We start from the raw sequence: 25,432 nt of genomic DNA, 5'->3' as shown, positions 1-25,432 counted from the left end.
GCCAGTCCCGGGATTGACATTGATTTCAGCCCAATCTTTTGCTTGAAGGATAGATCCACAACTATTTTCAAGCTGGATATCTGTCTGCAGACCCTTAGTATATGATGAAATCACAATATTGCCTGATTAAAGCTAAACAAATGTTTTATTCACTTGAAAGGACCCTGTGACTGTGTTCTCGCACGTAGTGACGATATCCAATCTGCAGCCTGGCGCATCCTATAACTGCAGCATCACCAGTGTCAGCCATCGCTCGCCCAGTGCTGCTACTTACATCACCGTTTCTACGTTGGGTAAGTCCCTTTCTAGTCAAAATATGAAAAATCTTTTCCAACTTTGTTCTTCATTTGTATTTCTGAAAGCTGCCGAAGGGGTGGCAGGGGTGGCAGGGCTGGCAGGGGTGGCATAAGTTCACATGAAGTGAATGTGAACTATCCGGACCAGGTTTTAGAGCAGCAACAACAGCAGGATAATTAGATCCAGTCCAGGTTTCCTAGGCTGAGTGATCAGAGCTTGGCTCATTAGCAGCACCTGTGGCTCTCTATTAAATCTGTGTCCAGGGCAGAGGGTAATGGCTCCTGATGTTGGAATAGCTGCCCAGGTGATCGGCCGGGGTACGGGCTACGGTAGGAGTTTGGTGAACTGTGCTGCTGACACCTGTATGCTGCTGTTCAGTAAACCTGCTACAAATATAGACTCAGACTGCATCTGTGTCCAGTGTATGAGATTCCTTGTCACATTTGTTAAATAATTACTGATTTATTTTAGTATGAGAAAAATATGGAAAAAGAGAAAATATGGTGCTACTCTGCATACAGTAGTGCTCCTCTGTACAGGGTCAGGGTTCCCCCAGCTGGTCCCTCCCACTGCACGGTGCTCCTCTGTACAGGGTCAGGGTTCCCCCCACTGGTCCCTCCCACTGCACGGTGCTCCTCTGTACAGGGTCAGGGTTCCCCCCACTGGTTCATCCCACTGCACGGTGCTCCTCTGTACAGGGTCAGGGTTCCCCCACTGGTCCATCCCACTGCACGGTGCTCCTCTGTACAGGGTCAGGGTTCCCACCACTGGTCCATCCCACTGCACGGTGCTCCTCTGTACAGGGTCAGGGTTCCCCCCACTGGTCCATCCCACTGCACGGTGCTCCTCTGTACAGGGTCAGGGTTCCCCCCACTGGTCCATCCCACTGCACGGTGCTCCTCTGTACAGGGTCAGGGTTCCCCCCACTGGTCCATCCCACTGCACGGTGCTCCTCTGTACAGGGTCAGGGTTCCCCCCACTGGTCCATCCCACTGCACGGTGCTCCTCTGTATAGGGTCAGGGTTCCTCCCACTGGTCCATCCCACTGCACGGTGCTCCTCTGTACAGGGTCAGGGTTCCCCCCACTGGTCCATCCCACTGCACGGTGCTCCTCTGTATAGGGTCAGGGTTCCCCCCACTGGTCCATCCCACTGCACGGTGCTCCTCTGTATAGGGTCAGGGTTCCCACCACTGGTCCATCCCACTGCACGGTGCTCCTCTGTACAGGGTCAGGGTTCCCCCCACTGGTTCATCCCACTGCACGGTGCTCCTCTGTACAGGGTCAGGGTTCCCCCACTGGTCCATCCCACTGCACGGTGCTCCTCTGTACAGGGTCAGGGTTCCCACCACTGGTCCATCCCACTGCACGGTGCTCCTCTGTACAGGGTCAGGGTTCCCCCCACTGGTCCATCCCACTGCACGGTGCTCCTCTGTACAGGGTCAGGGTTCCCCCCACTGGTCCATCCCACTGCACGGTGCTCCTCTGTACAGGGTCAGGGTTCCCCCCACTGGTCCATCCCACTGCACGGTGCTCCTCTGTACAGGGTCAGGGTTCCCCCCACTGGTCCATCCCACTGCACGGTGCTCCTCTGTATAGGGTCAGGGTTCCTCCCACTGGTCCATCCCACTGCACGGTGCTCCTCTGTACAGGGTCAGGGTTCCTCCCACTGGTCCATCCCACTGCACGGTGCTCCTCTGTATAGGGTCAGGGTTCCCCCCACTGGTCCATCCCACTGCACGGTGCTCCTCTGTATAGGGTCAGGGTTCTCCCCACTGGTTCATCCCACTGCACGGTGCTCCTCTGTACAGGGTCAGGGTTCCCCCCACTGGTTCATCCCACTGCACGGTGCTCCTCTGTACAGGGTCAGGGTTCCCCCCACTGGTTCATCCCACTGCACGGTGCTCCTCTGTATAGGGTCAGGGTTCCCACCACTGGTCCATCCCACTGCACGGTGCTCCTCTGTATAGGGTCAGGGTTCCCCCAGCTGGTCCATCCCACTGCACGGTGCTCCTCTGTACAGGGTCAGGGTTCCCACCACTGGTCCATCCCACTGCACGGTGCTCCTCTGTACAGGGTCAGGGTTCCCCCAGCTGGTCCCTCCCACTGCACGGTGCTCCTCTGTACAGGGTCAGGGTTCCCCCAGCTGGTCCCTCCCACTGCACGGTGCTCCTCTGTACAGGGTCAGGGTTCCCCCCACTGGTCCATCCCACTGCACGGTGCTCCTCTGTACAGGGTCAGGGTTCCCCCAGCTGGTCCATCCCACTGCACGGTGCTCCTCTGTACAGGGTCAGGGTTCCCCCCGCTGGTCCATCCCACTGCACGGTGCTCCTCTGTACAGGGTCAGGGTTCCCCCCACTGGTCCATCCCACTGCACGGTGCTCCTCTGTACAGGGTCAGGGTTCCCCCCACTGGTCCATCCCACTGCACGGTGCTCCTCTGTACAGGGTCAGGGTTCCCCCCACTGGTCCATCCCACTGCACGGTGCTCCTCTGTACAGGGTCAGGGTTCCCACCACTGGTCCATCCCACTGCACGGTGCTCCTCTGTACAGGGTCAGGGTTCCCCCCACTGGTCCATCCCACTGCACGGTGCTCCTCTGTACAGGGTCAGGGTTCCCACCACTGGTCCATCCCACTGCACGGTGCTCCTCTGTACAGGGTCAGGGTTCCCACCACTGGTCCATCCCACTGCACGGTGCTCCTCTGTACAGGGTCAGGGTTCCCACCACTGGTCCATCCCACTGCACGGTGCTCCTCTGTACAGGGTCAGGGTTCCCACCACTGGTCCATCCCACTGCACGGTGCTCCTCTGTACAGGGTCAGGGTTCCCCCCACTGGTCCATCCCACTGCACGGTGCTCCTCTGTACAGGGTCAGGGTTCCCCCCACTGGTCCATCCCACTGCACGGTGCTCCTCTGTATAGGGTCAGGGTTCCCACCACTGGTCCATCCCACTGCACGGTGCTCCTCTGTACAGGGTCAGGGTTCCCACCACTGGTCCATCCCACTGCACGGTGCTCCTCTGTACAGGGTCAGGGTTCCCCCCACTGGTCCATCCCACTGCACGGTGCTCCTCTGTACAGGGTCAGGGTTCCCACCACTGGTCCATCCCACTGCACGGTGCTCCTCTGTACAGACAGGGTCAGGGTTCCCACCACTGGTCCATCCCACTGCACGGTGCTCCTCTGTACAGGGTCAGGGTTCCCACCACTGGTCCATCCCACTGCACGGTGCTCCTCTGTATAGGGTCAGGGTTCCCACCACTGGTCCATCCCACTGCACGGTGCTCCTCTGTACAGGGTCAGGGTTCCCCCCACTGGTCCATCTCACTGCACGGTGCTCCTCTGTACAGGGTCAGGGTTCCCACCACTGGTCCATCCCACTGCACGGTGCTCCTCTATACAGGGTCAGGGTTCCCCCCACTGGTCCATCCCACTGCACGGTGCTCCTCTGTACAGGGTCAGGGTTCCCCCCACTGGTTCATCCCACTGCACGGTGCTCCTCTGTACAGGGCTAGGGTTCCCCCAGCTGGTCCCTCCCACTGCAGGGTGCTCCTCTGTATAGGGTTAGGGTTCCCCCCACTGGTCACTCCCACTGCACGGTGCTCCACTGTATAGGGCCTGGGTTCCCACCACTGGTCCAACCCACTGCACGGTGCTCCTCTGTATAGGGTTAGGGTTCCCCCCACTGTTCACTCTCACTGCACGGTGCTCCACTGTATAGGGCCTGGGTTCCCACCACTGGTCCAACCCACTGCACGGTGCTCCTCTGTATAGGGTTAGGGTTCCCCCCACTGTTCACTCCCACTGCACGGTGCTCCACTGTATAGGGCCTGGGTTCCCACCACTGGTCCAACCCACTGCACGGTGCTCCTCTGTATAGGGTTAGGGTTCCCCCCACTGTTCACTCCCACTGCACGGTGCTCCACTGTATAGGGCCTGGGTTCCCACCACTGGTCCAACCCACTGCACGGTGCTCCTCTGTATAGGGTTAGGGTTCCCCAGCTGGTCACTCCCGCTGCATGGTGCACCTCTGTACTGGGTTAGGGTTCTCCCAGCAGGTAACTCCCTAACTCCCGCTGTATGCTGCTCCTCTGTATAGGGTCAGGGTTCCCACCACTGGTCCATCCCACTGTACGGTGCTCCTCTGTATAGGGTTAGGGTTCCCGGTACTTGTGTATTTTGGCGGCGCCCGATTTCAGCATCGTACGATGAACGCATCGCATGCCATGTACCCGATGGCATGCGATGCGACGTGATTTTGACCCCCTATACGATGAAAAATCGTATAAGCACCCTAAAGGGTGCTTTTGAGCACCCTAATGGGTGCTTACAATGTTAAATGCACCCCCACACCACCCCCCCACTATAAACGTGAACGCATCCGACGACCTTTTCATACCCCCACTATCCACGTCGGCGTGGAGTTGAGAATAGATTAGTGTGGCGAGCGCACGCGGATACCTTCACAGGTAAACGCGTCCCTTCGCGGGCTTCACAGGTATCCGCGCTCGCTGCGCTCGCCACACTAATCTATTCTCAACTCCACGCCGACGTGGATAGTGGGGGTATGAAAAGGTCGTAGGACGCGTACCGCCGCCCCTCGCGGGCTCGCTGCGCTCGCCACGCTTCGGGTTCACGTTTATAGTGGGGGGGTGGTGTGGGGGTGCATTTAACATTGTAAGCACCCATTAGGGTGCTTAACATTGTATAAGCACCCATTAGGGTGCGTATACAATGTTTAATCGCATTGCATCGCATCGTATGGCATTGTATGCCATGTACAATGGCATACAATATGAAAATTGTATGCCATCGTACACTAACCAACGAAATCGCGTCGCATCGCATACCATCGCATGCGTTATGGTATGCGATGCGATGGGCGCCGCCAAAATACACAAGTACCTGGTTCCCCCAGCTGGTCATTCCCGCTACACGGTGCTCCTCTGTATAGGGTCAGGGTTCCTCCAGCTGGTCACTCCCGCTACACGGTGCTCCTCTGTATAAGGTTAGGGTTCTCCCAGCTGGTCTCTCTCGCTGCATGGTGCTCCTCTATATAGGGTTAGGGTTCCCCCAGCTGGTCACTCCCGCTACACGGTGCTCCTCTATATAGGGTTAGGGTTCCCCCAGCTGGTCACTCCCGCTGCATGGTGCTCCTCTGTATAGGGTTAGGGTTCTCCCAGCTGGTCTCTCTCGCTGCATGGTGCTCCTCTGTATAGGGTTAGGGTTCCCCCAGCTGGTAACTCCCACTACACAGTGCTCCTCTTTATAGGGTCAGGGTTCCTCCAGCTGGTCACTGCCGCTGCATGGTGCTCCTCTGTATAGGGTCAGGGTTCCCCCCACTGGTCACTCCCGCTGCACTGTGCTCCTCTGTATAGGGTCAGGGTTCCTCCAACTGGTCACTCCCGCTGCACGGTGCTCCTCTGTACAGGGTCAGGGTTTCCCCCACTGGTCCATCCCACTGCACGGTGCTCCTTTGTATAGGGTCAGGGTTCCTCCAACTGGTCACTCCCGCTGCACGGTGCTCCTCTGTATAGGGTTAGGGTTCCCCAGCTGGTCACTCCCGCTGCATAGTGAACCTCTGTATTGGGTTAGGGTTCTCCCAGCAGGTAACTCCCTAACTCCCGCTGTATGGTGCTCCTCTGTATAGGGTCAGGGTTCCCCCCACTGGTCCATCCCACTGCACGGTGCTCCTCTGTATAGGGTTAGGGTTCCCCCCACTGTTCACTCCCACTGCACGGTGCTCCACTGTATAGGGCCTGGGTTCCCACCACTGGTCCAACCCACTGCACGGTGCTCCTCTGTATAGGGTTAGGGTTCCCCCCACTGTTCACTCCCACTGCATGGTGCTCCACTGTATAGGGCCTGGGTTCCCACCACTGGTCCAACCCACTGCACGGTGCTCCTCTGTATAGGGTTAGGGTTCCCCAGCTGGTCACTCCCGCTGCATGGTGCACCTCTGTACTGGGTTAGGGTTCTCCCAGCAGGTAACTCCCTAACTCCCGCTGTATGCTGCTCCTCTGTATAGGGTCAGGGTTCCCACCACTGGTCCATCCCACTGTACGGTGCTCCTCTGTATAGGGTTAGGGTTCCCGGTACTTGTGTATTTTGGCGGCGCCCGATTTCAGCATCGTACGATGAACGCATCGCATGCCATGTACCCGATGGCATGCGATGCGACGTGATTTTGACCCCCTATACGATGAAAAATCGTATAAGCACCCTAAAGGGTGCTTTTGAGCACCCTAATGGGTGCTTACAATGTTAAATGCACCCCCACACCACCCCCCCACTATAAACGTGAATGCATCCGACGACCTTTTCATACCCCCACTATCCACGTCGGCGTGGAGTTGAGAATAGATTAGTGTGGCGAGCGCACGCGGATACCTTCACAGGTAAACGCGTCCCTTCGCGGGCTTCACAGGTATCCGCGTCCGCTCGCTGCGCTCGCCACACTAATCTATTCTCAACTCCACGCCGACGTGGATAGTGGGGGTATGAAAAGGTCGTAGGACGCGTACCGCCGCCCCTCGCGGGCTCGCTGCGCTCGCCACGCTTCGGGTTCACGTTTATAGTGGGGGGGTGGCGTGGGGGTGCATTTAACATTGTAAGCACCCATTAGGGTGCTTAACATTGTATAAGCACCCATTAGGGTGCGTATACAATGTTTAATCGCATTGCATCGCATCGTATGGCATTGTATGCCATGTACAATGGCATACAATATGAAAATTGTATGCCATCGTACACTAACCAACGAAATCGCGTCGCATCGCATACCATCGCATGCGTTATGGTATGCGATGCGATGGGCGCCGCCAAAATACACAAGTACCTGGTTCCCCCAGCTGGTCATTCCTGCTACACGGTGCTCCTCTGTATATGGTCAGGGTTCCTCCAGCTGGTCACTCCCGCTACACGGTGCTCCTCTGTATAAGGTTAGGGTTCTCCCAGCTGGTCTCTCTCGCTGCATGGTGCTCCTCTATATAGGGTTAGGGTACCCCCAGCTGGTCACTCCCGCTGCATGGTGCTCCTCTGTATAGGGTTAGGGTTCTCCCAGCTGGTCTCTCTCGCTGCATGGTGCTCCTCTGTATAGGGTTAGGGTTCCCCCAGCTGGTAACTCCCACTACACAGTGCTCCTCTTTATAGGGTCAGGGTTCCTCCAGCTGGTCACTGCCGCTGCACGGTGCTCCTCTGTATAGGGTCAGGGTTCCCCCCACTGGTCACTCCCGCTGCACTGTGCTCCTCTGTATAGGGTCAGGGTTCCTCCAACTGGTCACTCCCGCTGCACGGTGCTCCTCTGTATAGGGTCAGGGTTCCCCCCACTGGTCACTCCCGCTGCACTGTGCTCCTCTGTATAGGGTCAGGGTTCCTCCAACTGGTCACTCCCGCTGCACGGTGCTCCTCTGTACAGGGTCAGGGTTCCCCCCACTGGTCACTCCCGCTGCACTGTGCTCCTCTGTATAGGGTCAGGGTTCCTCCAACTGGTCACTCCCACTGCATGGTGCTCCTCTGTATAGGGTCAGGGTTCCCCCCACTGGTCCATCCCACTGCCCGGTGCTCCTCTGTACAGGGTCAGGGTTTCCCCCACTGGTCCATCCCACTGCACGGTGCTCCTCTGTATAGGGTCAGGGTTCCTCCAACTGGTCACTCCCGCTGCACGGTGCTCCTCTGTATAGGGTTAGGGTTCCCCAGCTGGTCACTCCCGCTGCATAGTGAATCTCTGTATTGGGTTAGGGTTCTCCCAGCAGGTAACTCCCTAACTCCCGCTGTATGGTGCTCCTCTGTATAGGGTCAGGGTTCCCCCCACTGGTCCATCCCACTGCACGGTGCTCCTCTGTATAGGGTTAGGGTTCCCCCCACTGGTCCATCCCACTGCACGGTGCTCCTCTGTATAGGGTTAGGGTTCTCCCAGCTGGTCACTCCCGCTGCATGGTGCTCCTCTGTATAAGGTTAGGGTTCCCCCCACTGGTCCATCCCACTGCACGGTGCTCCTCTGTATAGGGTCAGGGTTCCTCCAACTGGTCACTCCCGCTGCATGGTGCTTCTCTGTATAGGGTTATGGTTCTCCCAGGTGGTCACTCCCGCTGCATGGTGCTCCTCTGTATAGGGTTAGGGTTCTCCCAGCTGGTCACTCCCGCTGCATGGTGCTCCTCTGTATAAGGTTAGGGTTCCCCCCACTGGTCACTCCCGCTGCATGGTGCTCCTCTGTATTGGGTTAGGGTTCTCCCAGCAGGTCACTCCCGCTGCCCAGTGCTCCTCTGTATAGTGTTAGGGTTCCCCCTGCTGGTCACTCCCACTGCATGGTGCTCCTCTGTATAAGGTTGGAGTCAGGGCTATTTTTCAGCAGGCTCCAGCAGGAACTGAGGCCCTTATTCTAGTTCACTCTTTCTGACAAAATATTTCTTAGATGGACAAAACCATGTGCACTGCAGGTGAGGCAGGTGTAAAACCCCACCCAAATTTAATTATCCTGCAGGTGAGGCAGGTGTAAAACCCCACCCAAATTGAATTATCTCTGCACAAGTAACACCTGCCTCACCTGCAGTGCACATGGTTTTGTCTATCTAAGAAATATTTTGTCAGAAAGAGTGAACTAGAATAAGGGCCTCAGTTCCTGCTGGAGCTGCTGAAAAATAGCCCTGGTTAGAGTTATAAAAAAAAAAATTTTTTCCCCCCAATATTTTTTTAAATATATCAAAAACCAGATTTAAAAACCTTTTTTATTTATTTATAAATCTTTATTTAGAGGATTTATAGGATTTAGACATTTTGGTTACATATATTTTAAATACATGGGTAGGCCTGCATGCCATGCATCAAGGCTTCTCTGAGTATTGGGGGTCCCTCTGGTATTTAAATTTGGTTACTGATATTATTCAGTGTGTTGGGGGAAACCTATTTGTTTTTCTTAGTCTGTATTACTCTTACCATTCACACACCTGAGTGATATCACTAAACTGATTGCCCATCCGCCAGCATACTGTATATTTCTGTTGTGAGGGGCATAAGGGAGCTAGCATTAGGAGGAGGTGCTGGTCCTGTATAGGAGGAGGGGCTTGTCTTCTATAGGAGGAGGTGCTGGTCCTCTGTAGGAGGAGGTGCTGGTCCTCTTTAGGAGGAGGTGCTGGTCCTCTGTAGGAGGAGGTGCTGGTCCTCTGTAGGAGGAGGTGCTGGTCCTCTGTAGGAGGAGGTGCTGGTCCTCTGTAGGAGGAGGTGCTGGTCCTCTGTAGGAGGAGGTGCTGGTCCTGTATAGGAGGAGGTGTTAGTGCTCTGTATAGGAGGAGGTGCTGGTTCTCTATAGGAGGAGGTGCTAGTCCTCTGTATAGGAGGAGGTGCTAGTCCTCTGTATAGGAGGAGGTGCTGGTCCTGTATAGGAGGAGGTGCTGGTCCTGTATAGGAGGAGGTGCTGGTCCTGTATAGGAGGAGGTGCTGGTCCTGTATAGGAGGAGGTGCTGGTCCTGTATAGGAGGAGGTGCTGGTCCTGTATAGGAGGAGGTGCTGGTCCTGTATAGGAGGAGGTGCTGGTCCTGTATAGGAGGAGGTGCTGGTCCTGTATAGGAGGAGGTGCTGGTCCTGTATAGGAGGAGGTGCTGGTCCTGTATAGGAGGTGGTGCTGGTCCTGTATAGGAGGTGGTGCTGGTCCTGTATAGGAGGTGGTGCTGGTCCTGTATAGGAGGTGGTGCTGGTTCTTTGTAGGAGGAGGTGCTGGTTCTCTGTAGGAGGAGGTGCTGGTCCTCTATCCTCTATAGTAGGAGGTGCTGGTCCTCTATCCTCTATAGGAGGAGGTGCTGGTCCTCTATCCTCTATAGGAGGAGGTGCTGGTCCTCTATCCTCTATAGGAGGAGGTGCTGGTCCTCTATCCTCTATAGGAGGAGGTGCTGGTCCTCTATCCTCTATAGGAGGAGGTGCTGGTCCTCTATCCTCTATAGGAGGTGGTGCTGGTCCTGTATAGGAGGAGGTGCTGGTCCTGTATAGGAGGAGGTGCTGGTCCTGTATAGGAGGAGGTGCTGGTCCTGTATAGGAGGAGGTGCTGGTCCTCTATAGGAGGAGGTGCTGGTCCTGTATAGGAGGAGGCGCTGGTCCTGTATAGGAGGAGGCGCTGGTCCTGTATAGGAGGAGGCGCTGGTCCTGTATAGGAGGAGGTGCTGGTCCTCTATAGGAGGAGGTGCTGGTCCTCTATAGGAGGAGGTGCTGGTCCTCTATAGGAGGAGGTGCTGGTCCTCTATAGGAGGTGGTGCTGGTCCTGTATAGGAGGAGGTGCTGGTCCTGTATAGGAGGAGGTGCTGGTCCTGTATAGGAGGAGGTGCTGGTCCTGATGTCATATGGAGCTTTATGGGATTGCTCTACGTAGGCTGCTCTTAGTTTAAATATATTTAAATTAGAGCCATTATCATGTGGCTCTATACAAGTCAATTATAGGACCCAGATTGGGGTTACATGGGTGTGGGGTGCGGTGCCCCTGGTTTGGTATGGCTTGGTGGCTCTGAAGTGGCACACTATTACATTATAACACTTTTCTCTTAATAATAATCACCAACACTACTATTTTTATCACGTCCATCACTTTTGTTTCACTTTTTGGAAATAGCTCCAGCTACTTAACACTTACCAACACTTCAGTTTTCTCACTGGCATGCTGCTCTGAGCTTTCTAGTTTATGCTGATTTACTGGGGTGCCACATCACACACCTAGATATATCCGTAGAGACCCCCAATTCTCAGAGAAGCCTCGAGGGATGGCATGGGGCTTAAGCATGTTTTAGGCCACTGTGTAGGTACAAGCCTACCGAAGACAAGTATCAGGTAGTTGGCTTAACCCAGGACAGAAGGTATTCACCAGGGAACCCAACAAGGAGATATGGACTTCACAGCCCCCAACATGCAGGTAGCAGCCCTCTGCCTGGGTCAGTGGATAACTGAGATTGGCAGGGGCTACACAGGAATAACAGGTCAAGGTCAATATTCTGGGAACCGGACTGACCTGTGGATGTGTCAGGAGCTGGGAGAGTGCAGGCCAGCTATTCAGATGTACAGGAGCTGGGAGATTGCAGGCAGTGGTGTATTTAGAATGTGTGCAATGTGTAGGGTACACATGGGCCCCTGAGTCCCAGAGTTGCCCATACTGCCCTCAAGTTTTTATTCCTACCCTGTGGAGTCCCACAATGAAGGAAGCAGCACTGCTGGAAATGGCCGGGGCACTCACTGCTCCAGTGCCCAGAACCAAGATTTCTGGATTCTACTACCATGTGGTTTTTACATCTGGTTAAGGTGCCCATACACGGTGCTCCCACGCACATCCCATTGCACAGCTCAAAAAGTATGTGCTGTACAGATCGCATCGCATGCAAACCGGACGCAATGTGATCTAGTCCATAATGCATACAAAGTCCCTTTACTGATATCACTCCGTGTTCTGTTTATTCTTACTCCGTATTACACCTCTCCTCACGCCCTGAGTGATATGACTGAACCACTCTATACAGTACGAGGGTTCTCCAAGCTGGTAACGCTCTCTGCATTGTTCTCCGCTCTTAGTTAATTTTCCTGCTCATTATTTGTAAATCTTGCAGCACAAAGGGGCATACACACAGGGCGATTTAAGCCATATTACTAAGCGATCTGACTAGATCGCTTAGTAATGAAGCAGGAATTACTGCATGTGTAAGCCCTATTGCGATGGTGATGCGCGGTCCCACGTGCCGCCATCGTCCACAAACATAGACAGTGCATGCACAGTCTATCCTCATAGGCACAACACTGCTCCGCACAGGTGGCTCAGCACACATCGCGGGTACATTGCTTGCACCTCACTCAGCATGGGTCCCCCGTCGCCCTGTGTGTACGGAGCTTAAGAACAGAGTTAACATTGTATCAAAGTACACATAATAAGATACATTTTATAATGCTAAGAATATGGAAATACCTGTGGACAAGCATTATAGGGATCAGAATTTGGCTGTTCCACTTTGCACATTCCACATTATGACAATGAGTGTATGGGTGCTACGACCTATGGGATAGGAAATCTTGCCACAATGACTGCACAACTGCTTGGGATAGTCAAACTCATGGCCCTTATAGAACATCTGTGGAAGGGGATGCTGGGACGTGTAGTTCCACAACAGCTGTAGGGCCATGAGTTTGACACCACTGGGCTAGTGTATAAATGAGAAATGTTAAGTTACGTCTTTGTTCTGCCTTCTAGTTGCTGAAGTGAACCCCAATGTTGTGGTGATCTCCCTGCTGGCTATCCTCAGCATCCTGCTTATTGGACTCTTGCTGGCCACTCTTATTATTTTACGGCGAAAACATCTGCAAATGTCGAGGTACTGTAACTGTAGGCTAGTACTTATGCCTGGAATAAGTGGGAGTCTGAAGTCTGCATGTGTAAGGGCCTTTGGGCTTAATTCAACATCAGTAGCTAAAGTGCGGAAATCCCTAATCAGCCATTTCCCCACTTCTGTGCACACACGAGCCCTGACTGTGCATGCATTGTGGGAAATGTGTGATGGCAATGTAAGGGCCAGTGGGAGGTGGTATTGCAGTGTTGAGGGTGTCAACACTGCGTCGTTGGAATTCGGTGCAGACAACGGAAGCATCTGGGCTGTAGCAGGGTGAGTTACAGTGGCTGCTGTGTTCTGAAATATGGCGGCCCAGCGTCCACCTCTGCAGATAGACTGCGCTGCCAAGGGGCATCCGTAAAGACGCTAACACTTCACATAGCCATCATTTGGAATCAGCATGATATATTTACTTTAAATGTACATGGGCCAATTCGGAACTGTGCGAGCAGGTTATGAATCGCCCCATACTCACCAGCCGGTGAGGTCAAATTATATCCAATAATGTGTAGATTTGACCCAACGAAGTCAGTCTAACGGGAGAGGCCACAAGGGTGAGCTTGGACATCAAAGATGTGGGTGAATGAATTGGGTGTTGGGTGTGTACACACCAGAGCCAAATTGGAATAACCTATTGCTGCTTCAAGGTCAAACAGAAGACATTCTAGGGATGCCAAATAACATCCTCCTTCTTTCCATCTGGCCCTGTACTTATAGTGTATCGGACAATCTCTGTCCCTGTAGTTATAATGTATCGGACAGTCTCTGGCCCTGTACTTATAGTGTATCGGACAATCTCTGTCCCTGTAGTTATAATGTATCGGACAGTCTCTGTCTCTGTAGTTATAATGTATCGGACAGTCTCTGACCCTGTACTTATAATATATCGGACAGTCTCTGTCCCTGTACTTATAATGTATCGGACAGTCTCTGACCCTGTACTTATAATGTATCGGACAGTCTCTGACCCTGTACTTATAATATATCGGACAGTCTCTGTCCCTGTACTTATAATGTATCGGACAGTCTCTGTCCCTGTACTTATAATGTATCGGACAGTCTCTGTCCCTGTACTTATAATGTATCGGACAGTCTCTGGCCCTGTACTTATAATGTATCGGACAGTCTCTGTCCCTGTACTTATAATGTATCGGGCAGTCTCTGTCCCTGTACTTATAATGTATCGGGCAGTCTCTGTCCCTGTACTTATAATGTATCGGACAGTCTCTGTCCCTGTACTTATAATGTATCGGACAGTCTCTGACCCTGTACTTATAATGTATCGGACAGTCTCTGACCCTGTACTTATAATGTATCGGACAGTCTCTGGCCCTGTACTTATAATATATCGGACAGTCTCTGTCCCTGTACTTATAATGTATCGGACAGTCTCTGTCCCTGTACTTCTAATGTATCGGACAGTCTCTGACCCTGTACTTATAGTGTATCGGACAGTCTCTGACCCTGTACTTATAATGTATCGGACAGTCTCTGGCCCTGTACTTATAATGTATCGGGCAGTCTCTATCCCTGTACTTATAATGTATCGGACAGTCTCTGACCCTGTACTTATAATGTATCGGACAGTCTCTGTCCCTGTACTTACAATGTATCGGACAGTCTCTGACCCTGTACTTACAATGTATCGGACAGTCTCTGACCCTGTACTTACAATGTATCGGACAGTCTCTGGCCCTGTACTTATAATGTATCGGGCAGTCTCTGTCCCTGTACTTATAATGTATCGGGCAGTCTCTATCCCTGTACTTATAATGTATCCGGCAGTCTCTGACCCTGTACTTATAGTGTATCGGACACTCTCTGACCCTGTACTTATAATGTATCGGGCAGTCTCTGTCCCTGTACTTATAATGTATCGGGCAGTCTCTGGCCCTGTACTTATAATGTATCGGGCAGTCTCTGGCCCTGTACTTATAATGTATCGGGCAGTCTCTGGCCCAGTACTTATAATGTATCGGACAGTCTCTGGCCCTGTACTTATAATGTATCGGACAGTCTCTGTCCCTGTACTTATAATGTATCGGGCAGTCTCTGGCTCTGTACTTATAATGTATCGGACAGTCTCTGTCCCTGTACTTATAATGTATCGGACAGTCTCTATCCCTGTACTTATAATGTATCCGGCAGTCTCTGACCCTGTACTTATAATGTATCGGACAGTCTCTGGCCCTGTACTTACAATGTATCGGGCAGTCTCTATCCCTGTACTTATAATGTATCGGGCAGTCTCTATCCCTGTACTTATAGTGTATCGGACAATCTCTGTCCCTGTAGTTATAATGTATCGGACAGTCTCTGTCTCTGTAGTTATAATGTATCGGACAGTCTCTGACCCTGTACTTATAATGTATCGGACAGTCTCTGTCCCTGTACTTATAATGTATCGGACAGTCTCTGTCCCTGTACTTATAATGTATCGGACAGTCTCTGACCCTGTAGTTATAATGTATCGGACAGTCTCTGGCCCTGTACTTATAATGTATCGGACAGTCTCTGTCCCTGTACTTATAATGTATCGGGCAGTCTCTGTCCCTGTACTTATAATGTATCGGACAGTCTCTGACCCTGTACTTATAATGTATCGGACAGTCTCTGACCCTGTACTTATAATGTATCGGACAGTCTCTGGCCCTGTACTTATAATATATCGGACAGTCTCTGTCCCTGTACTTATAATGTATCGGACAGTCTCTGTCCCTGTACTTCTAATGTATCGGACAGTCTCTGACCCTGTAGTTATAGTGTATCGGACAGTCTCTGACCCTGTACTTATAATGTATCGGACAGTCTCTGGCCCTGTACTTATAATGTATCTGGCAGTCTCTATCCCTGTACTTATAATGTATCGGACAGTCTCTGACCCTGTACTTATAATGTATCGGACAGTCTCTGTCCCTGTACTTACAATGTATCGGACAGTCTCTGACCCTGTACTTACAATGTATCGGACAGTCTCTGGCCCTGTACTTATAATGTATCGGGCAGTCTCTGTCCCTGTACTTATAATGTATCGGGCAGTCTCTATCCCTGTACTTATAATGTATCCGGCAGTCTCTGACCCTGTACTTATAGTGTATCGGACACTCTCTGACCCTGTACTTATAATGTATCGGGCAGTCTCTGTCCCTGTACTTATAATGTATCGGGCAGTCTCTGGCCCTGTACTTATAATGTATCGGGCAGTCTCTGGCCCTGTACTTATAATGTATCGGGCAGTCTCTGGCCCAGTACTTATAATGTATCGGACAGTCTCTGGCCCTGTACTTATAATGTATCGGACAGTCTCTGTCCCTGTACTTATAATGTATCGGGCAGTCTCTGGCTCTGTACTTATAATGTATCGGACAGTCTCTGTCCCTGTACTTATAATGTATCGGACAGTCTCTATCCCTGTACTTATAATGTATCCGGCAGTCTCTGGCCCTGTAGTTATAATGTATCGGACAGTCTCTGGCCCTGTACTTATAGTGTATCGGACGGTCTCTGACCCTGTACTTATAATGTATCGGACGGTCTCTGGCCCTGTACTTATAATGTATCGGACGGTCTCTGGCCCTGTACTTATAGTGTATCGGACGGTCTCTGACCCTGTACTTATAGTGTATCGGACGGTCTCTGACCCTGTACTTATAGTGTATCGGACGGTCTCTGACCCTGTACTTATAATGTATCGGACGGTCTCTGGCCCTGTACTTATAATGTATCGGACGGTCTCTGGCCCTGTACTTATAGTGTATCGGACGGTCTCTGACCCTGTACTTATAGTGTATCGGACGGTCTCTGACCCTGTACTTATAGTGTATCGGACGGTCTCTGACCCTGTACTTATAATGTATCGGACAGTCTCTGCCTCAGTACTTATAATGTATCGGACAGTCTCTGCCTCAGTACTTATAATGTATCGGACAGTCTCTGACCCTGTACTTATAATGTATCGGACAGTCTCTGACCCTGTACTTATAATGTATCGGACAGTCTCTGACCCTGTACTTATAATGTATCGGACAGTCTCTGACCCTGTACTTATAATGTATCGGACAGTCTCTGACCCTGTACTTATAATGTATCGGACTGTTTCTGGGACCGTAGTTATAATGTATCGGACTGTTTCTGGGACCGTAGTTATAATGTATCGGACTGTTTCTGGGACTGTAGTTATAATGTATCGGACTGTTTCTGGGACCGTAGTTATAATGTATCGGACTGTTTCTGGGACCGTAGTTATAATGTATCTGATACTCTATAGACCTTTACATCATTCTGTAGTAATAATGTGTCAATCATTTTTATACAGAGAATGTGGGGCTGGAACGTTTGTCAATTTTGCCACATTGGAGAGAGATGGGAAACTTCCATACAACTGGTGAGTGTTCAGCAAACTAGAAATGTTCCTCATCCCTGTATCAGGTTCCTTCCCTTCTCCTGTGATCTGTGCAGTGTCCCCTGCTGACAGGTTAGTACTTCATGGTGGCGCAGATTGTCTGGCGGCTAACCTCCTGTAACGTATGCGCCATAGATAACGATGCTCCAGCCATATTGCTGTGTCTGATTCTGCAAGAGATTACACAATATACAAAGATATTGAATGTCATTTTAAATAATGCAAATAGTATCTGCATGAATGGTAAAGTATAATGTGAACCACTGGTGCCTGTTAGAATACGCTGCACCCTGTATTTTATTTTCTAGCTGGCTACAGTGAGGCGGTCCCTGTATATAGGCAACATCAGAATAACGGCCTCAACATTCATTAAATACAGTAGCAATCAGCTCAGTTTTACGCTCTTTGAGGCACATTTCTCGCGTTCGGGGGTTAGCCGCAAATATTAAGTATCGCTGAAATGTACCAAATGGGACCGCAGCAGGAATCTTCGACCCCTGCGGCGATCCCCCCTTCACCGATGCCGGCCGAATCCCCCATCGGGCAGCCCGTAATAATAGTCTCTCTCTACAGCGCTGTGGAATATGTGTGCGCTATATAATAACTGGTGATAATATTCTCTGTACAGTGCTGCGGAATATGTGTGCGCTATATAATAACTGGTAATAATATTCTCTGTACAGCGCTGTGGAATATGTGTGCGCTATATAATAACTGCTGATAATATTCTCTGTACAGCGCTGCGGAATATGTGTGCGCTATATAAATAACTGGTAATAATATTCTCTGTACAGCGCTGTGGAATATGTGTGCGCTATATAATAACTGGTAATAATATTCTCTGTACAGCGCTGTGGAATATGTGTGCGCTATATAATAACTGGTAATAATAGTCTCTCTCTACAGCGCTGTGGAATATGTGTGCGCTATATAATAACTGGTAGTAATAGTCTCTCTCTACAGCGCTGTGGAATATGTGTGCGCTATATAATAACTGGTGATAATATTCTCTGTACAGTGCTGCGGAATATGTGTGCACTATATAATAACTGGTAATAATAATCTCTGTACAGCGCTGTGGAATATGTGTGCGCTATATAATAACTGGTAATAATATTCTCTGTACAGCACTGCGGAATATGTGTGCACTATATAAATAACTGGTAATAATAGTCTCTGTACAGCGCTGTGGAATATGTGTGCGCTATATAATAATTGGTGATAATATTCTCTGTACAGTGCTGCGGAATATGTGTGCGTTATATAATAACTGGTAATAATAGTCTATGTACAGCGCTGCGGAATATGTGTGCGCTATATAATAACTGGTAATATCTCTGTACAGCGCTGCAGAATATGTGTGCGCTATATAATAACTGGTAATATCTCTGTACAGCGCTGCGGAATATGTGTGCACTATATAATAACTGGTAATAATAATCTCTGTACATCGCTGTGGAATATGTGAGCGCTATATAATAACTGGTAATAATAATCTCTGTACAGCGTTGCGGAATATGTGTGCGCTATATAATAACTGGTAATAATATTCTCTGTACAGCGCTGTGGAATATGTGTGCGCTATATAATAACTGGTAATAATATTCTCTGTACAGCGCTGTGGAATATGTGTGCGCTATATAATAACTGGTAATAATAGTCTCAGTACAGCGCTGCGGAATATGTGTGCTCTATATAATAACTGGTAATAATAATCTCTGTACAGCGCTGCTGTATATGTGTGCGCTATATAATAACTAGTAATAATATTCTCTGTACAGCGCTGCGGAATATGTGTGCGCTATATAATAACTGGTAATAATATTCTCTGTACAGCGCTGCGGAATATGTGTGCACTGTATAATAACTGTTAATAATAGTCTCTGTACAGCGCTGCGGAATATGTGCGCTATATAATAACTGGTAATAATAGTCTCTGTACAGCGCTGCGGAATATGTGTGCGCTATATAAATAACTGGTAATAATAATCTCTGTACAGCGCTGCAGAATATGTGTGCGCTATATAATAACTGGTAATAATATTCTCTGTACAGCGCTGTGGAATATGTGTGCACTATATAATAACTGGTAATAATATTCTCTGTACAGCGCTGCGGAATATGTGTGCGCTATATAATAACTGGTAATAATATTCTCTGTACAGCGCTGTGGAATATGTGTGCGCTATATAATAACTGGTAATAATAGTCTCTGTACAGCGCTGCGGAATATGTGTGCGCTATATAATAACTGGTAATAATAGTCTCTGTACAGCGCTGTGGAATATGTGTGCGCTATATAATAACTGGTAATAATAGTCTCTGTACAGCGCTGCGGAATATGTGTGCACTATATAATAACTGGTAATAATAGTCTCTGTACAGCGCTGCGGAATATGTGTGCGCTATATAATAACTGGTAATAATAGTCTCTGTACAGCGCTGTGGAATATGTGTGCGCTATATAATAGCTGGTAATAATATTCTCTGTACAGCGCTGTGGAATATGTGTGTGCTATATAATAACTGGTAATAATAGTCTCTGTACATCGCTGCGGAATATGTGTGCGCTATATAATAACTGGTAATAATAGTCTCTGTACAGCGCTGCGGAATATGTGTGCGCTATATAATAACTGGTAATAATAGTCTCTGTACAGCGCTGTGGAATATGTGTGCGCTATATAATAGCTGGTAATAATATTCTCTGTACAGCGCTGTGGAATATGTGTGTGCTATATAATAACTGGTAATAATAGTCTCTGTACATCGCTGCGGAATATGTGTGCGCTATATAATAACTGGTAATAATAGTCTCTGTACAGCGCTGTGGAATATGTGTGCGCTATATAATAACTGGTAATAATAGTCTCTGTACAGCGCTGCGGAATATGTGTGCTATATATACAGTATATATATCTCTATCTCTATCTCTATCTCTCTATTCATCAATACAGCCTTTTGGCTATATATATCCCCTCCCCACCATCTAGTGTCTCTCTATCCCCTCCCTACCTTCTAGCGCAGGCATGTCCAACGTTGGCCCTCCAGATGTTTTGAAACTACACATCCCAGCATGCTTTGCCACAGTGTTGCTATTAGAAAATGCTAAAACTATTGCAGAGCATGCTGGGATGTGTAGTTTCAAAACATCTGGAGGGCCAACGTTGGACATGCCTGTTCTAGCGTCTCTCTATCCCCTCCCCACCTTCTAGCGTCTCTCTATCCCCTCCCCACCGTCTAGTGTCTCACTATTCCCTCCCAGCCACCTAGCATCTCTCTATCCCCTCCCTGTCACCTGGTGTCTCGCTATCCCCTCCCAGCCACCTAGCATCTCTCTATCCCCTCCCTGCCACCTGGTGTCTCGCTATCCCCTCCCAGCCACCTAGCATCTCTCTATCCCCTCCCTGCCACCTGGCGTCTCACTATCCCCTCCCTGCCACCTGGCGTCTCACTATCCCCTCCCTGCCACCTGGTGTCTCGCTATCCCCTCCCAGCCACCTAGCATCTCTCTATCCCCTCCCTGCCACCTGGTGTCTCGCTATCCCCTCCCAGCCACCTAGCATCTCTCTATCCCCTCCCTGCCACCCCATGTCTCGCTATCCCCTCCCAGCCACCTAGCATCTCTCTATCCCCTCCCTGCCACCTGGCGTCTAACTATCCCCTCCCAGCCACCTAGCATCTCTCTATCCCCTCCCTGCCACCTGGTGTCTCGCTATCCCCTCCCAGCCACCTAGCATCTCTCTATCCCCTCCCTGCCACCTGGCGTCTCACTATCCCCTCCCTGCCACCTGGTGTCTCGCTATCCCCTCCCAGCCACCTAGCATCTCTCTATCCCCTCCCTGGCATCTCACTATCCCCTCCCTGCCACCTGGTGTCTCGCTATCCCCTCCCAGCCACCTAGCGTCTCACTATCCCCTCCCTGCCACCTGGCGTCTCACTATCCCCTCCCTGCCACCTGGCGTCTCTCTATCCCCTCCCTGCCACCTAGCGTCTCTCTATCCCCTCCCTGCCACCTGGCGTCTCACTATCCCCTCCCCACCGTCTAGCGTCTCACTATCCCCTCCCAGCCACCTAGCATCTCTCTATCCCCTCCCTGCCACCTGGCGTCTCACTATCCCCTCCCTGCCACCTGGCGTCTCACTATCCCCTCCCTGCCACCTAGCATCTCTCTATCCCCTCCCTGCCACCTGGCGTCTCACTATCCCCTCCCCACCGTCTAGTGTCTCACTATCCCCTCCCCACCGTCTAGTGCAGCGGTTCTCAAACTGTGGGTCCTGACCCAAAGTGGGTCCCAACCATCTCAGCATGGGGTCGCGACTCCATATTGCTGACCATCAGGCTGATGACTTTTCTAAACTCATTTAGTGATTCAAGGAGTCTGAAAAATATGTTGAATTGTCTGTTATTTTAGACTCCTCACATTGGCCCTTATTCTGATCGGTGCGGATATTCCCGCATTCTTACGGAGCGGTCCGCACGCCACGGTGTTTTGCCGCGTGCAGCCATCGTCCGTAGAAACGCCCACGTGTCCTCCGCATTCGGACGGACTGACTCTTTAAGAACAGGGCGTGTTTACGGACGACATACAAACCATGCGTGTGCGGGAGAAACACTCCGATTCTGCACGGTATTACAGAGTATTACAGAGTATGCTCGGAAATACCGCATCCGAACGGGAGCCAAGCGGTGCTACCGCCCGTAAGCGGAGTATTTACGCCAAACAACCCACTATGAAGTATCTTCTGCAATACATCACATGACCCACTTATTCAATTACCTATCCTCATAAAAAACAGCTTATTTGGAATTGGAATCAATGTGTGTGGCTTCATGAGTACATGTCTAATACACATGTGTATTGATAGTATTAAGATTCAGTCATGTCCATTGTTAGCAGTTTTTAAGTGTGGGACAAGTACAGCATATGTGGGGGATTACTAAGGTTTCCTTGAAGCAGCAATGGTTTCAATTAAAGCACTGACAAGCGGCCTATTAGTGAGTAATGAGTAAAGGAGTAGATTCTATTGGGTTCAGGTGTTAATGGTTGTAGTCATTAGGCGTACGTTCGCCTACCGCATGAACGAGTGGTGTCCGCAAAGCAATAGTACACTTGTGGACACCGCACATTTCTGGCCTTTTTGATCGCGTGCATTCGGAGTGGTTTCCGAATGTACGCCCCCCAACATAAGTGTACTCCCCCGTGTCCGCCCATGTTTCCGCCCCGTTTTGCCCACTTTGAAACTACGCCCATGTGTCATTCCGCATGACGCCCATAATACGCCCCTATTTCCCGACTGATAGCGGTGAACAGTTTTGGACGGGATTTGGCCGAACTGGTACCGAGTCAAGGCGTGGCACATGCGCGTAGCGTTCTCCACGCATGCGCAGACGCCGTAAAGACGCGATCCGTAAGTACGCGGTAAAGTCCGCGTCAATCAGAATAAGGGCCTTTGTGTGCCTTCACAATGCTGCCATGTATGTGTTTTCTTTTGACTACACATGTGATGTGATGACCTTCTGCAGTAACTTTCTGGGGTCCTGTAATTATTTTTATTGTCTTATGGGGTCCCAGACCAAAATAGTTTGAGAACTCCTCGTCTAGTGTCTCTCTATCCCCTCCCCACCACCTAGCCTCTCTCTATCCCCTCCCCACCATCTAGCCTCTCTCTATCCCCTCCCCTCTGTCTAGCGTCTCTCTATCCCCTCCCCACCTTCTAGTGTCTCTCTATCCCCTCCCCACTACCTAGCCTCTCTCTATCCCCTCCCCACCATCTAGCCTCTCTCTATCCCCTCCCCTCTGTCTAGCGTCTCTCTCTATCCCCTCCCCACCTTCTAGTGTCTCTCTATCCCCTCCCCACTACCTAGCCTCTATCTATCCCCTCCCCACCACCTAGCCTCTCTATCCCCTCCCCTCTGTCTAGCCTCTCTCTATCCCCTCCCCTCTTTCTAGCGTCTCTCTATCCCCTCCCCACCTTCTAGTGTCTCTCTATCCCCTCCCCACCTTCTAGTGTCTCTCTCTCCCCTCCCCTCTGTCTAGCGTCTCTCTATCCCCTCCCCACCTTCTAGTGTCTCTCTATCCCCTCTCCCCTCCCCACTACCTAGCGTCTCTCTATCCCCTCCCCTCTGTCTAGCGTCTCTCTATCCCCTCCCCTCTGTCTAGTGTCTCTCTATCCCCTCCCCTCTGTCTAGCCTCTCTCTATCCCCTCCCCTCTGTCTAGCCTCTCTCTATCCCCTCCCCTCTGTCTAGCGTCTCTCTATCCCCTCCCCACCACCTAGCCTCTCACTATCCCCTCCCCTCTGTCTAGTGTCTCTCTATCCCCTCCCCACCGTCTAGTGTCTCTCTATCCCCTCCCCACCTTCTAGCGTCTGTCTATCCCCTCCCCACCGTCTAGCGTCTGTCTATCCCCTCCCCACCGTCTAGTGTCTCTCTATCCCCTCCCCTCCGTCTAGTGTCTCTCTATCCCCTCCCCACCTTCTAGCATCTGTCTATCCCCTCCCCACCGTCTAGCGTCTCTCTATCCCCTCCCCTCCGTCTAGCGTCTCTCTATCCCCTCCCCACCGTGTAGCGTCTGTCTATCCCCTCCCCACCGTGTAGCGTCTGTCTATCCCCTCCCCTCCGTCTAGCATCTCTCTATCCCCTCCCCACCGTCTAGTGTCTCTCTATCCCCCTCCCCTCCGTGTAGCGTCTGTCTATCCTCTCCCCACCTTCTAGCGTCTGTCTATCCCCTCCCCACCGTCTAGCGTCTGTCTATCCCCTCCCCACCTTCTAGCGTCTGTCTATCCCCTCCCCACCTTCTAGCGTCTGTCTATCCCCTCCCCACCTTCTAGCGTCTGTCTATCCCCTCCCCACCTTCTAGCGTCTGTCTATCCCCTCCTCACCTTCTAGCGTCTGTCTATCCCCTCCCCACCGTCTAGCGTCTCTCTATCCCCTCCCCACCTTCTAGCGTCTGCCTATCCCCTCCCCACCTTCTAGCGTCTGCCTATCCCCTCCCCACCTTCTAGCGTCTGCCTATCCCCTCCCCACCTTCTAGCGTCTGTCTATCCCCTCCCCACCTTCTAGCGTCTGCCTATCCCCTCCCCACCTTCTAGCGTCTGTCTATCCCCTCCCCACCTTCTAGCGTCTGTCTATCCCCTCCCCACCTTCTAGCGTCTGTCTATCCCCTCCCCACCTTCTAGCGTCTGTCTATCCCCTCCCCACCTTCTAGCGTCTGTCTATCCCCTCCCCACCTTCTAGCGTCTGTCTATCCCCTCCCCACCTTCTAGCGTCTGTCTATCCCCTCCCCACCTTCTAGCGTCTGTCTATCCCCTCCCCACCTTCTAGCATCTGTCTCTCCCCTCCCCACCACCTAGTGTCTCACTATCCCCTCCCCACCTTCTAGCGTCTCTCTATACCCTCTCCACCGTCTAGTATCTCTCTTTCTCCTTCATCCAGCAGGTGTCACTGGAGTTACACTGGGGAATAGAAGGCGACCACAGGGAGCTTGGGCACTTTAAATAAAAGATTAGAGTGGCTAGCTCCTCCCCTTCTAATTCCCCTCTCAGGCCAGTCTTAGTTGTGCCCGCACGGAGTGGACACACTATTGCCCACTCTGAGCAATACATTGATTTTTAAAGAAAAACCCTTTTTTCAACGCAGATGGACGGCAAATAGTTGCTGCACTATCTGCCTGCTACGAGGGAGCCTGCTGGAGGGAACCGGCTGCTTCTGTCAGGGTTTGTGCCCGGCTCCCTGGCTGAAGAGACCACCGTCTCTGGAGCTGCAACGGGCGCCACTCACCGAGGCGCACGCCGCGATCCTCCTCCTGCCACACCGCCGACAGCAGGCTGCAGCGGGTGAGTATTCCCTGCCCCGCCGTTAGCGGCGGTGGTCAGGGTCTTTCAAAAGGCGGCACAGCAGAGGGTTTTAAACCTGTCGCCATTGAGAACAGGAGCTGCCGGGTGGGGGGCGGAGCTACCGTGCGGTACTCCCAGAAGGCCCGGCTATCTCCAGCACACACTACATGCGTGGCAGCCATCTTCTACAAGCTTGGCGCTGAACACGCTGCTGGAGGCTCTTCCTGTGCCGCTGCACGCTCCACCAAAAGCTGCATACACTCCGTTCTCTGGGCGACCGTCCTGCTACAGCTCTACCCGGTACTGTGAGTTACAGTGGGGGGTTTAGAGCTTAGGGAAGGCAGTTGGGCTGTGCTCAAAACTGAAGGGCTATAGCGCTCCCTGTATCACACCTCACAACTGTCCCGCTTATCGCGGGAACGTCCCGATATTTTGGGACATTCCTGCGTCCCTCCCGCCACCAGCAGTGTCCCGCGGCGGGGGGGCAGTTGGAAGTCTCCCCCTGTAGTCTGTGAATAGATGCTGTGCCCATGCGCACAGCATCTATTCT

At 51.5% G+C, this 25,432-nt stretch overlaps 1 protein-coding gene across 8 annotated transcripts in view; it reads left to right on the top strand.

Moving 5' to 3' along the window:
* PTPRO (protein tyrosine phosphatase receptor type O) overlaps positions 1 to 25,432 on the top strand; it is a 463,930-nt gene that overhangs the window by 248,405 nt on the left and 190,093 nt on the right. For all 8 annotated transcript variants that reach the window (XR_014473285.1, XM_083180720.1, XM_083180719.1 and 5 more), the window contains exons 14-16: positions 161 to 293; positions 12,509 to 12,629; positions 16,960 to 17,028. Coding sequence is in view for 7 of the 8 variants with exons in the window: in XM_083180720.1 (XP_083036846.1) it covers positions 161 to 293; positions 12,509 to 12,629; positions 16,960 to 17,028 (323 nt within the window). In the remaining variant the exon portion in view is untranslated. The remainder of the gene's footprint in view (positions 1 to 160; positions 294 to 12,508; positions 12,630 to 16,959; positions 17,029 to 25,432) is intronic.

The sequence above is a fragment of the Crinia signifera genome, chromosome 4 (genome assembly GCF_055691185.1).
Source record: "Crinia signifera chromosome 4, ASM5569118v1, whole genome shotgun sequence".
Taxonomy (NCBI): Eukaryota; Metazoa; Chordata; class Amphibia; order Anura; family Myobatrachidae; genus Crinia; species Crinia signifera.
Note: the sequence above shows the minus strand (reverse complement) of the source record. Positions and strands in the feature narration are given on the sequence as shown.